Source organism: Taeniopygia guttata, chromosome Z, assembly GCF_048771995.1.
Source record: "Taeniopygia guttata chromosome Z, bTaeGut7.mat, whole genome shotgun sequence".
Taxonomy (NCBI): Eukaryota; Metazoa; Chordata; class Aves; order Passeriformes; family Estrildidae; genus Taeniopygia; species Taeniopygia guttata.
This window is the reverse complement of record NC_133063.1, coordinates 27307781-27322241: the sequence shown is the minus strand read 5'-3', so window position 1 is coordinate 27322241 and position 14461 is coordinate 27307781. Positions and strand designations below refer to the sequence as shown.

Here is a 14461-nt window from a genome sequence, read left to right as displayed (position 1 = left end):
GCGTGGCAGTGGAGTCTGTCATTTCCTCAGCTTGCTGCTTCAACCAAGACAACCTGGAAATTGTGGACTCTGGGGGGAGATGCTCAGAAGTTCTTCTCAAAACCCTGTGGCTCTCTCCAGGAGTGAAGGAAAGCATCTTTCGCTCCAAATGCTGCCATTTAGAGGCCGTCGCTGTCTGCCTTGACCCTTCTAGGGTACGCCAAGGTAGCCATTCCCCGGGCGATGCAGCACCAACTCCAGTCCAGTTAGGCTTTGCTGCTGAAGGCAGGAGCTGTTGCGGGGCCGCTGCAGCAGAGAGCTGCCACAGCAAAGGGGCCCTTTGTGGAAGCTTTGCTGTTGTATTGTCTTCCAGCAACTGATGGGAATGACTTGTGCATGCAATTTAAAAAACTATCTATAAAATGCAGGGAAGCGAAGAGGAAAAATTGCTTGATCTGTTGGGCAGAGCAGAAGCTCAGCCTGTTAAAGAACAACTGGCATTTCCATGGCCGTGTTTCTATTTCTTTCCTGGCAAAAGAGGCCCAAATGTAGACAGCGCCTACTCTAGTGTCCTTGTTTGTTCTCTTGCTTGCTGTGGGAAAGGGCTGTTGCTCCTGGAGGCATGTTGGGAAAGGGAAATGCTCTCCGTAGGGAATGACTTGTGCTGTGGGAGCCCCCAGCACAGGCACTTTTCTAAGAGCCTCTGGTTCCTTTTCCCTTGCTCCCTGCAGGTCACCTCACACGTGGATGGAGACAAGCCTGTGCTTTGGTGAGTGGCAAAGGAACCTCTGACGTTGCTGGCGTGTAAGAACTGTGCAGCAAGCTGTGAGCTTGGCCTTTTGCAGTAGAGTGTAGATGCCAGCGTGGGAGGCTGAAGGAAAGGCCAGCTGCCTGGTGGCAGCAGCAGTAGCAAAGGGAGCACTGGCTCCTTCCTTATTTTCCCATCAAGAGCCTTTCAAGAGGTGAAAAGCAAATGTGACAGCTGCAAGGTGTCTTGCTGCTTCTAGCCAGCATGGAAGATCAAATGCACAGCAAGAGGCAGTGCCACCTCATTCAGCCATCTCCCTAGGGCTTTCATGACTCCGAATTCCACTTGTATCCAAGTCTATGATTTGCCCTTATTCTGGGGGCTTTTCCAGCACAGTAGAAAGCAGCTGCGAAAGGATTGGCTGTTCCCAGTCTCTCTCACTTCTGTCTGTCTGCAGGGCTCAGCCGCAGGGTCAGCGCCTCGTCTGGCTGGCACTGTTACTGAGGGAGAGGCTGAAGAGGAGCAAAACAGCATCAAGCCTCCAGCTGCTGTCCCTCCACAGGCTGAACTTGCAGAGCCAGTAAGTGGCATCTGAGGCTGGCCCTGCCTTTGGTGCAGGGCCAAGCTTCAAGCCAGCCCTTCAAACCCAGCCCTTGTTGCTTGCGGCTGAAGATGCGGGGGGCTGTGTGCCTGCCATGACCTAGTGCTGCTTCAGCCAAGCCAGGGAGCCCTGGCCAAAGGGTTCTGAACTTTGACACTTGAGCGTCACTTTGCTGGGATGCTGAGAGGGCTCGAGAATGTCTCTTGGCATCAGACAAGAGGCAGCATGCAATTATTCCCAGCGTAGAAATGAGCCCCTTGTGCCCACTGTCAGTGTGGGCTGCCTGTGGCCAGCGGACAGAGCGCTCCAAGGACTCAGCTGACAGCCTTGCAGGATATTTGGGAAACATTGGCCCCTGGAAGGGACAAGCCAGACTCCGTGGACTAATTAGGTTCAGGCATAATGTAGACTGCGCTTCACTTCCACATGGCCAGAGCAGGGTTTGGTGAGGAGAATCCTAGAGGGCTCTGCATTGTAAAGGGTGGGTGGGGCTCAGCAGGGCTGGAATGCAGCCCCAAAGGGCCGCCCCCTAATGCCTGAAATACAGAGGGGAAATCAGTGAAAGGGATCAGAGAAGGGACACGCTCTGGGCTTCTGGGCAGACAGTTGCATGCCGGCTCCAGGGTGATTTCATTGCCCAGGAAAACACAGGAGGAGGAAGAACCGCAACAAGGCTCTGGAGCCCTGCTCTCATCTCTTTGTGGATCTTTGCAAGCCCAGCAACAGCTTGTCGCAGTCGTCGTGCAGAAAGGCCAGCACAATGGAGCAAGGAAGTGGCCATGAGGGGCTGTATCAAAGTAGCCTTAGTGGTTTTCCCATTGCCTCTGAGAAGGGGACGTCCAAAAGCCCCCAGCTGAGGAGGCCTGGCGGTGGCCGACAGCATCTTCCAAAGGCCTTGCTTTTGCCTTGTGCTCTCCGGGGCGTCTGTGCCAGCCGCCCTTCTGACGGGCAATCCTTTCTGGTCCCAGCTCAAGACAGGCTCTGCGATTCAACGTGCCGCTGGACCAGCGTCGCCTGCAGCAGCCAGCTCTCCCCCAGCTGCCAGCACTTCATCCGGCAGCCCAGCCCAGCAGCCCGAGATGAGAGAGGAGCAGGGCCTGAAGACACTGAGTACGTCTGCCGTGTTTCTTGTCTGCCAGAGCAGTGCGTTGTCTGCGTGTCTCGGTGCAGGCGGCGCCAGAAGTTCCTCCTCGGTCTTGGAGGCGCTTAGGCCTCTCTGCAGAAGCTGTTGTTGTGCTTTGAGGCAGCGAGGGAGCGCTCGGGGTGTTTCTGCTGCCTCTGGGGGCAGCTGGGCTTGGCTTGGCTCTGCCTGGGCTGCCTTTCGTGCCAAAGGCAAAAGCAGAGATTGTTTCTGGTTGAGCAGAAGGGCTGGCACGTCGCGAGTGACTGGGCCCCAGGGAGCTCTCATCTCCTGACAGTGGGCACGCATTTTGGATTGTGCGGGCAGCAAGGCCTCCGGTTGAAAGTGAGCCCCTTGCACTGCTTTTGTCTTTCTCAGGGAGCATTGTGAGTCTGGGCGAGCCAATGAAGAAATACAGGGCATTTGAAGAACTTGGACGAGGGTAAGTGTGACGTCTGCTCCATAGAACAAACCATGGGCCGGGTCTTCAGCTTGTGCAATATCAAGCGTGAAGTCAGGCGAGCTCCAAACATGGTCAGGCTCGGGCTTTGCCTCCTGCCACCTCTCAGGACGGCTCAGTCAGAGCAGTCAGGAAGCATCAGCAAAGACAAGTTGATGCAAGCGACGTCTGGCTTGCAGCAGTGAGGAGCAGGACCTGGGAGATCTCCTGCCCCTGTGTCTGTATGGCCTCAAAGGGCACCTTGCCGCTCAAGAGCTGCCTGAGAACAGTTCTAAAAGGCAGTGTTTTCCAAGTTAGTCTTCTCCAGATGTAAACCCAGATGCACACCTGTGTGCAAAGCCACAGACAGAGGGAGCCCCCCTTACACTGGAATGGAACCAAGTGGGCGTGTGCCTTGGAGATTTGCAGGGTTCCTTGGTCTTCATGTGGGAGCTCAGTGTTCTCTTGGACACCTGATCCTGCGTGGCAGAGGGCTGGTGGGCTGACGTGCTGCCAGCTGAAGAGACGCCGCTGCCCGGCGTTTTCTAAGGAGTCCAGGCAGCCTAGGGAGATCTCCTGCCTAGGCTTGCTTTCACTGCCAGAACTGTAAAGGGCTTTTTCTGCTGCCGTTTTCTTTCTAGGGGCTTTGGAGCTGTTTCTAAAGCCCTCGACACCAGCACAGGACAACAGGTGAAGTGTCAATACCCGCAGCAGTTTCTCCCTAAGCTCTGCTGTCTAGCAACAGGGCAGTTTGGCACAGCTCGCTGTGTCACGGCACGAGCACTCGCTCCGTGTTCCTTGAGGTCTCGTGCAGGGAGTGACTTCTCAAGTTAATGGTCGCCAATGTCTTTTCAGGTGGCCATCAAGATAGTGTCTCTTCAGGAGAAGACGTCCGAGGAGCTGGCTGTCAATGAAATCCTGGTGATGAGGGACAGCAGGAATCCCAATATTGTCAGCTACTTAGACAGGTTGGGGTGTTCTCATGTCTGTGTAGCTTTAGAGAGTGCAAGCCAGAAGTGACAACGCCCTTTGGTCGCCGGCAGAAAACAGAGCCGTTTAGCATTTCCCTACTCATCTGCAGTGCGCAGGAGGAGTTTGCAGCTGGTGTTCAGTAATCTCTTCTGGCATGTGTAGCTTGGAGAGCAGTTGCAAAAGCCCGGGTCAGGCCCTGGGGTGCCTGAGCTGTGCCCGTTCCTCTCTGTCTCTCTCCATGCCGTGGTTTCCTCCTTTCAGCTACCTGGTGGATGCGGAGCTCTGGCTGGCGATGGAGTTCATGGATGGCGGCACGTTGTTTGATGTGCTCAGGGCAGTGTACCTGGAGGAAGGAGAGATAGGCGCCGTCTGTCGGGAGGTGAGGCGTCCCGCTTGTGCTTCCCCTGGCCTGCCCAGGATGCTTCTTGTCAACTGGTGGTTAAGGAGAGCAGAGATTTCTTGCCCCCGGCTTTCTTTTGGCGCTGCTCTCACGACACAGAGGAGAAGAAAGAGCATTAATCTGAAGTGAACTGCCTGCCGGAGTCCCCGCGCGCCTTAGGCTCTGTTCTTGCACTCTTCCATGCTGTCTGTCCTCTGGCACTCGTGCTCGCTCACCTGCTTCGTTTCCTTGTTTCCTCCTCTCAGCTTTGCCTCTGAATGTTTGCCTGGAGCCTGTCCGTCTGTCCTACATTCCTTGACATTCTAAGCCCGCATGCCGGTGGCAGAATTTCAAGCCACGGGCGAAGGAGATGTCCTCAGCTTCAAAACATGGCATTGCAGCCCAGATGGCGAGGGATTCTGAAACAAGTCTAATGTGCTGCCTCCTCCTCTGCTGCCACAGGGCTTCCAATGAAATCGTTGCCATGCTGCTTGCCAGCCAAAGGTCACGTGCTTGGTACCAATGGCAGGATGGACTTGTGCAAGCTCAGATGCCTTCGCTTTGAAATATCGAAAACACTTCGAAGGGTGTTGAAGCAGCAAGCTCTTCCTCTTGACAGCACCGTGCTAGTGCGCCCTCCTTCACAATTCCCTGAGAAAGCTGTCAATCTCTTGGAGCCCTTTCCTTTCTTCTGGGATCAAATCAGATGCTGAATGTTAACTTTCCTTCCCTCCTTTCTCTCTCAGTGCCTGCAAGGACTGCATTTCCTCCATTCCCGCCGAGTCATCCACAGAGACATCAAAAGCTGCAACGTTCTCCTGGGCATGGACGGATCTGTCAAGCTGGGTGGGTATCCCCCCTGCTCAGGGGCAGCGTTCCCTGCGTGTGCTGTGGGGCTGCTTTTTGGTGACTGCCACTTCCCCAGAAGCGCTGCTCAGCCAGTGCGTGAATGGTGAGGGTGTTTCCGAAATGGCCAATGCCCTATTTCCCTGGCTCCAGCCACGGGGAAGGCGAGCTCAGCTGCGTTTTCAGCTAGACTCGGCATGGCCTTGGCAGGCTTGGAGTGGGCCATCCTTTAGCCCGGTTTGCCAGCAGGGGCTGGCTTTGAGAGGCTTTGTTTTTCTCCTCAGCTGACTTTGGCCTCTGCGCTCAGCTCAGCCCTGAGCGCAGCAAGCGCAGCTCCAGAGTGGGCACTCCCAGCTGGATGGCCCCGGAAGTGGTGAGAGGAGAAGCCTACGGCCCCAAAGTGGACATCTGGTCCCTGGGGATCATGGGGCTGGAAATGGTGGAAGGGGAAGCTCCTTACGAGAGGATAGCCCGTGTCAGGGTAAGGTGCAGCTTAGCAAGGGGGCTCTGTGTGGAGAGAGCTGTTGGGGCTAGGAAAAGAGCAGCTCGAGTGTCCTCTTCCATCCATGTGCTGTAGGTTTTTGAACTGATCGAAATGAACGGGCCCCCAAAACTGCAGAACCCCAGGCACCACTCGGCTCTCCTGTGCGACTTTCTGCGCTGCTGCCTGCAGGCAGACGAGGACAGGCGCTGGTCTGCCCAGGAACTCCTGCAGGTAAGAAAAAGCAAAGGGGCAAAAAGCCCTGTGAGCTGAGGACACCTGCATCAAGGGATCAAGAGGAGTGTGGGCTGCGTGGGTGAGACAGGTTCCAGGAGAGGAAGGCCCACGGGGAATGTGCTGCCCTCAGTCCTCTTGGTGTGTCTTTTGGGCAGCCAAGGAGTCCTGCTTGGGCCCGTGAGGATGTGCTCATGGAAAGTAATGGGGGTTCCTTTCTTTTTTGGTTTCTCTTCCGGGCAGCATCCGTTTGTGACCTCAGGCGAGCCAGCCTCCAGCCTGGCTGCTCTGGTCACCTCAGCCAAGCAAGTGCTGGAAGACTGGAGAGGAGACGCTTGCGCCTGAAGAGGCCCTTGTTAATGTATCAAACCAGATTATTTTTTCTGTTCAACAATTAGATTCTCTTTATGTGTTCATTACAGTGCTGATTATGTCAAGTTAAAACAATAAATAAAGATCATTACATTAAGATCATGATTCAAATTTCAGTGTAGTAGGATGCAAAGAGGCACATTGTTGGAACATTCAAAATTTTATAAGGTTTGAAACAAAACATACTACAAAAATGGTTCCCTCTTCTGTGGACCAGCCAGATTTCCAAGTAATGCCTTACACAGGAAAGGCACTAGGCAAAAAGAAAGTCTTCTCTGAGCCCTTAATCACAGTCCGCCACTCTACATCCAACTGGTGCATCTGCATTTTGCTTGAGTGATGTGCTGTGATTAGTACTCTCTGAAATGAAAGACTACCTGTAAAGCCCTGAGCAGGGCCATGTGGTCACTGAACGTTCCGGCAGCAAAACGCTTCCTGCACAGCACAGCTGCACGCTTTTGGGAGGCCAGCGTGGGCAGCACAAAAGGGTCTCGGTAGGCAAGAGCACAGGCAATGGTCAGAACAGGATCCAGGCACTTCAGAACTACAGCATACAACACCATTTTACCGAGGTGTGGCTCTACAGGTAATTCAGTGAGGTGATAACCAAGCTCAGTGAGATCTTCCCAAGGGTCCATGGCATCTATGGTCTGTTCATAAACAAACAAACAAACAAATAAAGGAGAGGGGGATGGGTATCGTGGACAAAATCAATTTACAGTGAAAGCAGAAAGGATGTGAATAATGAACATTAACTAGACTTGTTTCCAAACACTAAAGAAGCAAGTCAAACTATTAATGGAGACAAGACTTTGAAGCACTCTCTTCCCTTGACATGGAAAAACACATCCCCACACACAAAATGAAAACAGACAATAAACAAAACTTCAAAACATCCTTCAGTAATTAAAAACAGCTTCAGTACAAACTGAAGTCAGTAAACTGCTACACCACAAATTTGGGATCAAACACAATTACCATCTAAACCTATTCCTTTTCTGACCTTAAGCATATGCACAGCATTTCTCACAGTTACAGCAGGCAGAGGATCAGGAGCTTTCATAAGCAAGTCTACAATTGGACAATTAATTGGAACCAGAATTTTTGTGTACAAACAGATCTCCTGCAAGGTAAAAGGCAGAACAAAAAAAGATTGCCAAGATTTGGAAGCAGCCACCAAACACATGATTTGTTGCAATTAATAGTATGGTTTGAGGACATTGTATTTTTTAAAATTATAGTTTCTAACTGAATATGCACCTGAAGCGGCATTCTTAGAAGTTCTGGAGATTGAAATTCCAGCATATTCTGAAATCGGAGCCTGCTGAAGAGACGAAAGCAGACTCCAGGCTGACAGCGCCCAGCCCTTGAAAATAAAATATGGAAGGTTGTGCAAATGAGGATTTCTTTCTAAAAACAAAACCAAAAGCCAACAAACAGACACAGAAACTCAGAATGGAAAAGAAGAGGCAGTACTATGAAGAAAGTGTTGTTAAGTCACACGCAAAGTGAGAGTTTTCTAATCATGAATTATTTTTGAGAGTGTGGCAATTTTTTACTGTAATTTTAACCCAACACTGAGAAATCTGGAGGAAAGAAAAACAAGGCTTATCTAATGTAAAGTGCTGTGGGTTTTTTGCTAACCTAAGACCAGTTCAAATCTCAATCATCCTTTGTTGTAAGGAACCAGTTGCAAACTTTATTGTTTCCCCTCACATGCCCTAAACAGAAGTGATGCTTGGAGTAAAAGGTAGAATAAAGATGAAGTAACTTGTGAGTGAATGAGAGACAGCAAATTCTCTCAGTCATATACATCTATGTGCATACGTGCAGCTTAATGCCAATATGATTGATTAAACAGGCATTTGTTGCTACATAAACTTCTGAGCCCTCACCCACAGTGCTGGGAAGAATATAATCATGGCCTGTTAAGTCATGGATAGCTTGGAGAAAGTGAAATAGGCAGTCCTCTGCCCACAGACATGATGTGAAAACACCCCACTGGACATTGTGACTGCTGGTGCTACGTGGGAGAAAGAGGAAGGAGAACAAATTAATGGGGGGAAAAAAATCCAGACCTTTGGGAAATGCCTGAGCGTCACTTTTCTACAACTTGGGAGATTATTCCAAGGAAATACATGCTGACGCCTACTTACCTGCAGAGAACGAGTGTTGGCCACTATGCAACACAACACTGGACTAGGCCAGAAACAGCTACTATGTTGTGTGCTTTATTCTAAAAGGACTGTGGATATCTGCAAAATGGAAACCGCTATGAGGCATTTATTACCTGCCTTTTCTCTGGATAGCACTGGCTTTTGAAATCCACCCAATTTTTAGCATTGTAACATGACTCAGTGCATCAAAAGACTTCTAGAAAAACAAAGAAAGGAATGCAAACTGAAAACTCAATAGGGTACATGAAATACAAGTTATTTAGATTACCAACAGAAGTTTTCTAAAAAGTATGAAATAGTGATATATACAGCAGCTTCTGACACAAAGGTACCTTCTCAATTTCAAGTGAATTAATGAGGGTATCTCCTTTCTAGTATCGGAATGCTTCACAATTTTTGAAATTCAAGATTTTCAAGGTTTTTTAGACAGATAGCTTATAGTTTGCCGAGAAGGCAACCGTGGGGCATCGTCAGGGTGTAGGGGAATTTGAAAGAAACAATCTTTGATATCTATCACTGCCAAATTCCAGTTTCGGGGGAGCATGGATGGGGACGGCATCCCTGGTTGAAGAGACCCCATATCCTTGATGACTTTGTTTATTTCTCGGAGATCGTGAAGGAGCCGCCATTTGTCTTTGTTAGGTTTTTTGATGACAAAGATGGGGGAGTTCCCCAGCGAGGTGGTCTCCACGATGTTGCCCTTTTTGAGCTGCTCCTTCACGAGGTCCTCGAGCGCTTCTAGTTTTTGTTTGTTGACTGGCCACTGTTCCATCCTAACTGGTTCATCGGTTAGCCAATTCAGTTTTTGGGTGGGGTGCTCCTCAGTGACCGCCACCCGAAAAAGCTGGGGAGGCTTTGGGATGTCAATTTTTGCCCCCCACTGGGCCATCAGGTCTCTCCCCCACAGGGGTTCCGTAAAGTCTAAAATGAATGGGCGTATTGAAGTCAATTGCCTATCCGGCCCCTCAATTTGCACAATGCTCTTTGATTGACGAGCCAATTGGATGCCTCCTACACCTTGCACGTGACCGGCCATGTTCTGCAATTCCCAAATGTGACGACCACTCCCGAATGGGAATGATCGTCACATCTGCACCTGTGTCCAGGAACCTCTGCATTGTATTTTGTTCCCGGCGGAAATTGAGGCCGCATGTAATTTTCGGCTTGTTCTCCTCAAGGGCCTGTGCCCAGTAGACAGATGGAATGAGCCTTTTCTTGAGGTTAGCCGTCTGCTCCCGGTCCCAAGGTGGTTCGAGGACTGGGATGGCGGCGGTCCAGCATCGGCGGTGTAAGCATGTCGGGTCGGTCTTGATCTGGCTGGCGGTGGTACGGCCAGTGCAGGTTCCCCCATGGGTGGATCTTCTGTCGTCGAGAGGTCTACTTTCTTTTCACATACCTCCAGCATATCCTGCAAGGTCGGCTTCGGCTCCAGTGGGGCTCAGGATGGCTGCTTTGCATGGTCCATTGGCATTTACACTTACAGCTGCAATCTCCTGCAGCACCTCCTGCCTTGCCATCTCGTCCTTGATCTGGAGCTCCACTGACCTGCAGAGCCTCTCGACAAAGTCTAGAAAAGTCTCACTGGGGGCCTGCACGATCTTAAGGTAGTTCAAGACTGGACCCTTCGGTTTTAAATTCAGAAATGCCCTTTCCGCCGCCCGCATGGATTCCTGCAATGCGTCCTGGGGAATTTCTGAGGCCTGTCACCCTCCATCAGCCCACTCCGCTTGGCTGCAGAGGTAGTCGAGGGAGAGCATCCTTCCTCCTGCGTCATGGGTGGTGGCCAGGTTCTCCCAAAGTTGGTATAGGGAGGCCCGGACCTCCTTCCACCACTCTGTCTCCCACCTCAAAAACTCCATAGGAGTCAAGAGGCAGGAAAAGAGTTGGCAGATATTGTCAGGGGTAAGGTTGGTGGAGAGTGTGGCCATCAGCATCCCCTGAAAGCATTCGCTCTCCCTAGTGAACTCCCGCTGCGCCCTACATAACTCTTTGGTGACCCGGAAAGGCAGCAGGGTCCACTGGGTGCGAGTGCCGCCCTCAGCCTGCGGGATATACATGACCGGCACAGCCAGGATTGTCTGTGTGGGACTGATCTGATCAGGAGCGGAACCTGATGGTAAATGAGCACAACTTCCGTCCCCAGGCCCCCCCACCCCGGTCCCACTATCGTGGGAACCGGAAGGGGCACCATGGGAACCAGAAGCCAGCTCCAGATGGGAGGGGCCAGGGAACTGGATGGAGCCAGTGGGAGGAGGTACCTCCGCCTTGGGGGAGTGGTTTAGGGAGGGGTCAGATTTGGGGGTGTAACTTTGGGAGGAGCTAAACACGTGGGAACCAGAAGCGGAGCTGGGGGAGGGACTGCAGGGAGGAGGAGGGGCAACAGAAAGGGAGGAGTGGGAACCTGGGGAGGGGTCGAAGGACAGGAAGGGGTTGGAAGAGGAAAGAAAGGGATTGTGGAGAGGAGAAGACCAAGGGGCGGGAAAGCCCACGTGGCACCCACCATCTTGTCCCTCCTCGGTGCCAGCGCCATTTTGACGAGGACAGCAAGTGGCAGGAAAAGTCATGTGGCATCCGCCATCTTGTCCTCTCCGGGGGCCATCTTGGGGTGGTGGGGAATCAGGAATATTAAACCTTATAAACTGTCGGAACTCAAAATGTCCCTCAGACATTTTTAGAGGTTCCAGGCCTTGGTCAGAAGCATTTTAGACCCTGGCAAGCAGCTGAGAACAGCTGTGATTTTGAGTTTGAACCATGGAATAAATTACTAACTTTAAAGGTGGAACAAGCAGTCACAGAGGGTTAGATGGTATAGTAAAAGTAGTCACAAATTAGAGGGTAAAATTTTTTAGTATTGTACAGGGGGGTTTTAACACCTGTACAGGGGGGTTTTACTTTGTACAGGGGGGTCAGGAGTTCTAAGATGGAGGAAAGTGGACCTGATCCTGTTCTTCCTCCTTCTTCTTCCTTACCTCCATGTTCTTGGTGATGTTGGCATTTTTCTATTGGTTTAGGCTAGGGACACACTGTTCAACGTAGATGATAGATATTGGCACATTATTGTAAATATAGTACACGTAATTTCTGGTATATAATGTTTGTACCATCCCACTGAGGGGCAGAGCCCCGCACGCTGCCCTGCAAGACAGACCTGCGGCAGGGCAGCAGAACATGTTATAGATAAGCAAAAATAAACAACCTTGAAACCAGCACAGACGAACTATGGCTTCTTCTTTGGCAACGGGGCAGAAAGACAGAGACTTTCTACAATCTCGGAATCACCAATACCCACAGATTCCGACAATTGGCGTCCCTGGGCGGGCATCAGCAAGAAGAACAAGAAGAAACATCAAACAACCTCCAACCTTCATCAGCAGAGAAAAACAAAAAAATAAAGAAAGGAAGAGGAACAGAGCACAAATGCTCTCGGCAGATTCCGGGAGGACAGGGAGCGGAAACCTCAAGATAAGAACCTGACCTTCACCAAGACAGCTCGTCTGGAGGACAGCCAGGAGGAGGAAAACCAGAAGCGCGCCTGGGATTTCTCGCCTGTGACCTGCTGGACGATGAACAGTGCCATCTCCGGACTGACCTCGTGCTGACTCAGCTTTTGGTGAGAATGGTTGAAATTAAGAACATGGGGAAGGGGTGCTCCCAAGGACAGACAAAAATTTTTTTCAGCCCTACAGGGCAAGACTTTTACCCATCTGGTAGAGATAGCCTCAAATGAGATGAAAGCTTTGTTATTGTGGGTGCAGTATACTCACCCGCACACAGATGTACATCTTTTGTTTGAGTTAAATTTTTGGCAAGGGATCAATAAGCAACTGTATTACCGAGCCACAGGAAAAAGAGAAAAAAAAAAAAGATAAGACTACCGCAAAAACTTTTGCCTTCAGCAAGGACAATAAGAGTCATTTTCACAACGCAGCATTTTAGACTAAACAGCTAAGGCTCCTATGGGAGCACAAGGAGGAAGATGGCCCAGCCAGCAGCTTCGGGCAATTTTCCTCACCAGGGGAAGCGAATTGCCTCCCGAAGAGGATCAGGGGGGGTGGTGTCTCATCATGTCCTGTGCCTCCGGGTTCACACTATTCCTCAAGACTCCTCAAATCTCAATTTCTAAGCTCCTCAGCTGCAGAAAATCCCCAGACAGTGAGACAAGCCAGGCACGGACGCAGCCCTCGGTGGGGGAAGGGACTGGCCACTGCCCGAGTCCGAACCCACAGTGGGGGGGCAGCGGCGCCGGCGGCTCCTGGGGGGAGGGTGCAGGCATGAGTGTAGAGCGGATGGAAAAGTGAGAGAGAGGAGAGAACTCGCAGCTGCGCGGGTGGGGAGTTCAAAACAGCCCGCGGTGCAGGCGAGGGGGGGGGCAGTGGGAACCACGGGGACGCAGGAGGCGGCGGAAGCGCGGATGGGGCGGTCAGACGCCCGGAGCGCCCGGTGATGCGTTCCATGACGGGAATCCGTGAGAGTGCGAAAGCACCGTCCGGCAGGTGCCGGGGAATAGCTCCCAGTTCGCAGCAGCGGCGCTGGCCAGGCGGGCAGCTGGACGGAGAGCTGGACTCTCCTGTCGCCGCGGCCATGGCAGCGCGCATGCGCGAGACGGTAGAGCAAACCCGGAAGTCGGAGCGGAGATCTCTTGCATTTCGAACGCACGGGCACGGGCGCAGACGGCGTCGGGGGCGGCGGTGGCCGCCAGCCAGCCGTCCGCAGACTGCACGGTGGTCGCGGGGGGGAGACCCGAGCGGCGCGGGGCCGGGCGGGACGCGGCGCGGACCTGCGACAGCGCGGAACGCGGCGGCGCGCGCTGATGACATCAGCAGAGCGCCGAATCGCGCTGGGCTCCAGCGGCAGCTCGGGGGACGGCGCGGGCCGACCCAGAGCGAAAACCGAGGCAGCGCCAGGCCTGACAGAGAGAATGGGGGGGGATGTTCCCGAGGGACGGCCGCCCGGAGCCAGTGCAGGCGGGCGCGGTTGGTGCGGGGATTCCTTCCCTTGTTCCCATGGCGACACAGACAGAGAGGCTGCGCATGCATTTGCGAGAGTTAAAGCGAACGCGGAAGTGGCTGAGAATGTGGGTGCTGGGTTTGGAAAGGATGCAGGCACGAGTTCGGCACAGCTGACAGCGGGTGTGAGCAGGAAGGGAGAGCAAGAGAGAGGGGCGCAGCCATCCTAACGCAGGCAGAAGCGGGGTTTGACTGCACCAGAAATGCTCCCAGTGCTCTCATGCCGCAGCAAACAAAAAATCACAACAGCCACAGCAAACAATCTTTTACAAGCAGCAAATATCCTGCAGCAATGCTGAGGATGAGACTCCCAACTTTCACCCTGAAATGAAATTCCATCAGTCAGTCGCTTTTTGAAAACCAGTCAACATAAGGCCTTTTTTAAATCTCCCCAATGTTTCTAAACACTAACCCCAGATTTTTCAGCTAGGTCACAGAATTGATCGAGCAGACACGCCCAGCCGGTGTGATGATAAGTAATGATTGTGGAACACAATGTGAAAAAGAGATATCATAATGAAAATTGATATAGAGAATTAAATAGCATGAAATGTTAGTAATTTATTATATTAAGGTTTAAGTTAGGTTGTATTTTAACGTTTTATTAATTATAGAATTGATTTTTATATAGTTGGTTTGCGTTTAAGTTAAGTATTGTTTAATTAGAGTATATTACTTTAAGTTTATTTTAGGTTTGGGCCCTGAAGAAGTTAAGTTTATAAAGGTTTAATTGATAATGGATTTATATATTGTTAATTTGATACATATGGATTTCGTAAAGTTAATATAATTTAGGGATTCTTTACTAAGATTGTTATATATTGAGTTTAAGTACTGTTTGATTCAAAAATTATTTTAAGTTTTTCAAAGGTCAAGTTTATTTAGCAGCAAAGTTTAGTTGTTTTTCTTTGAGAATGAGAAGGTTTTGACTGAAACAGTTCACAAAGTAATAATGAACATTGATTTAAGGAGAAGTTACTGGATTTATTGGATTTATTGGATCCTTGGTTTTGTTTTAGTATTTTCTGTTTTATTATAAGTTTATCAGTATATAAGAGTTGTAAAGGAATTTATTTTGAGTTTTCTGAAATTGATTTCATTGTTTAA

At 51.0% G+C, this 14461-nt stretch overlaps 1 protein-coding gene across 1 annotated transcript; it reads left to right on the top strand.

The window, feature by feature from the left end:
- The first annotated feature begins 3590 nt into the window (after positions 1 to 3590).
- LOC100218271 (serine/threonine-protein kinase PAK 3-like) lies at positions 3591 to 5793 on the top strand. The gene is made up of 4 exons (XM_072922724.1): positions 3591 to 3855; positions 4121 to 4238; positions 4985 to 5084; positions 5369 to 5793. Exons 1-4 carry the CDS (start codon positions 3731 to 3733, stop codon positions 5659 to 5661), a joined length of 636 nt encoding a protein of 211 aa, XP_072778825.1. The 5' UTR covers positions 3591 to 3730; the 3' UTR covers positions 5662 to 5793.
- Positions 5794 to 14461: the final 8668 nt, after the last annotated feature.

What these genes read in the sequence shown, in the direction of transcription:
- LOC100218271 (XM_072922724.1), top strand. Translation starts at nt 3,731, where the DNA reads ATGTCTTTTCAGGTGGCCATCAAGATAGTGTCTCTTCAGGAGAAGACG. An exon ending in TAGGCGCCGTCTGTCGGGAG is followed by an intron (nt 4,239 to 4,984) that starts GTGAGGCGTCCC and finishes TTTCTCTCTCAG; the next exon opens with TGCCTGCAAGGACTGCATTT. An exon ending in GGACGGATCTGTCAAGCTGG is followed by an intron (nt 5,085 to 5,368) that starts GTGGGTATCCCC and finishes TTTTCTCCTCAG; the next exon opens with CTGACTTTGGCCTCTGCGCT.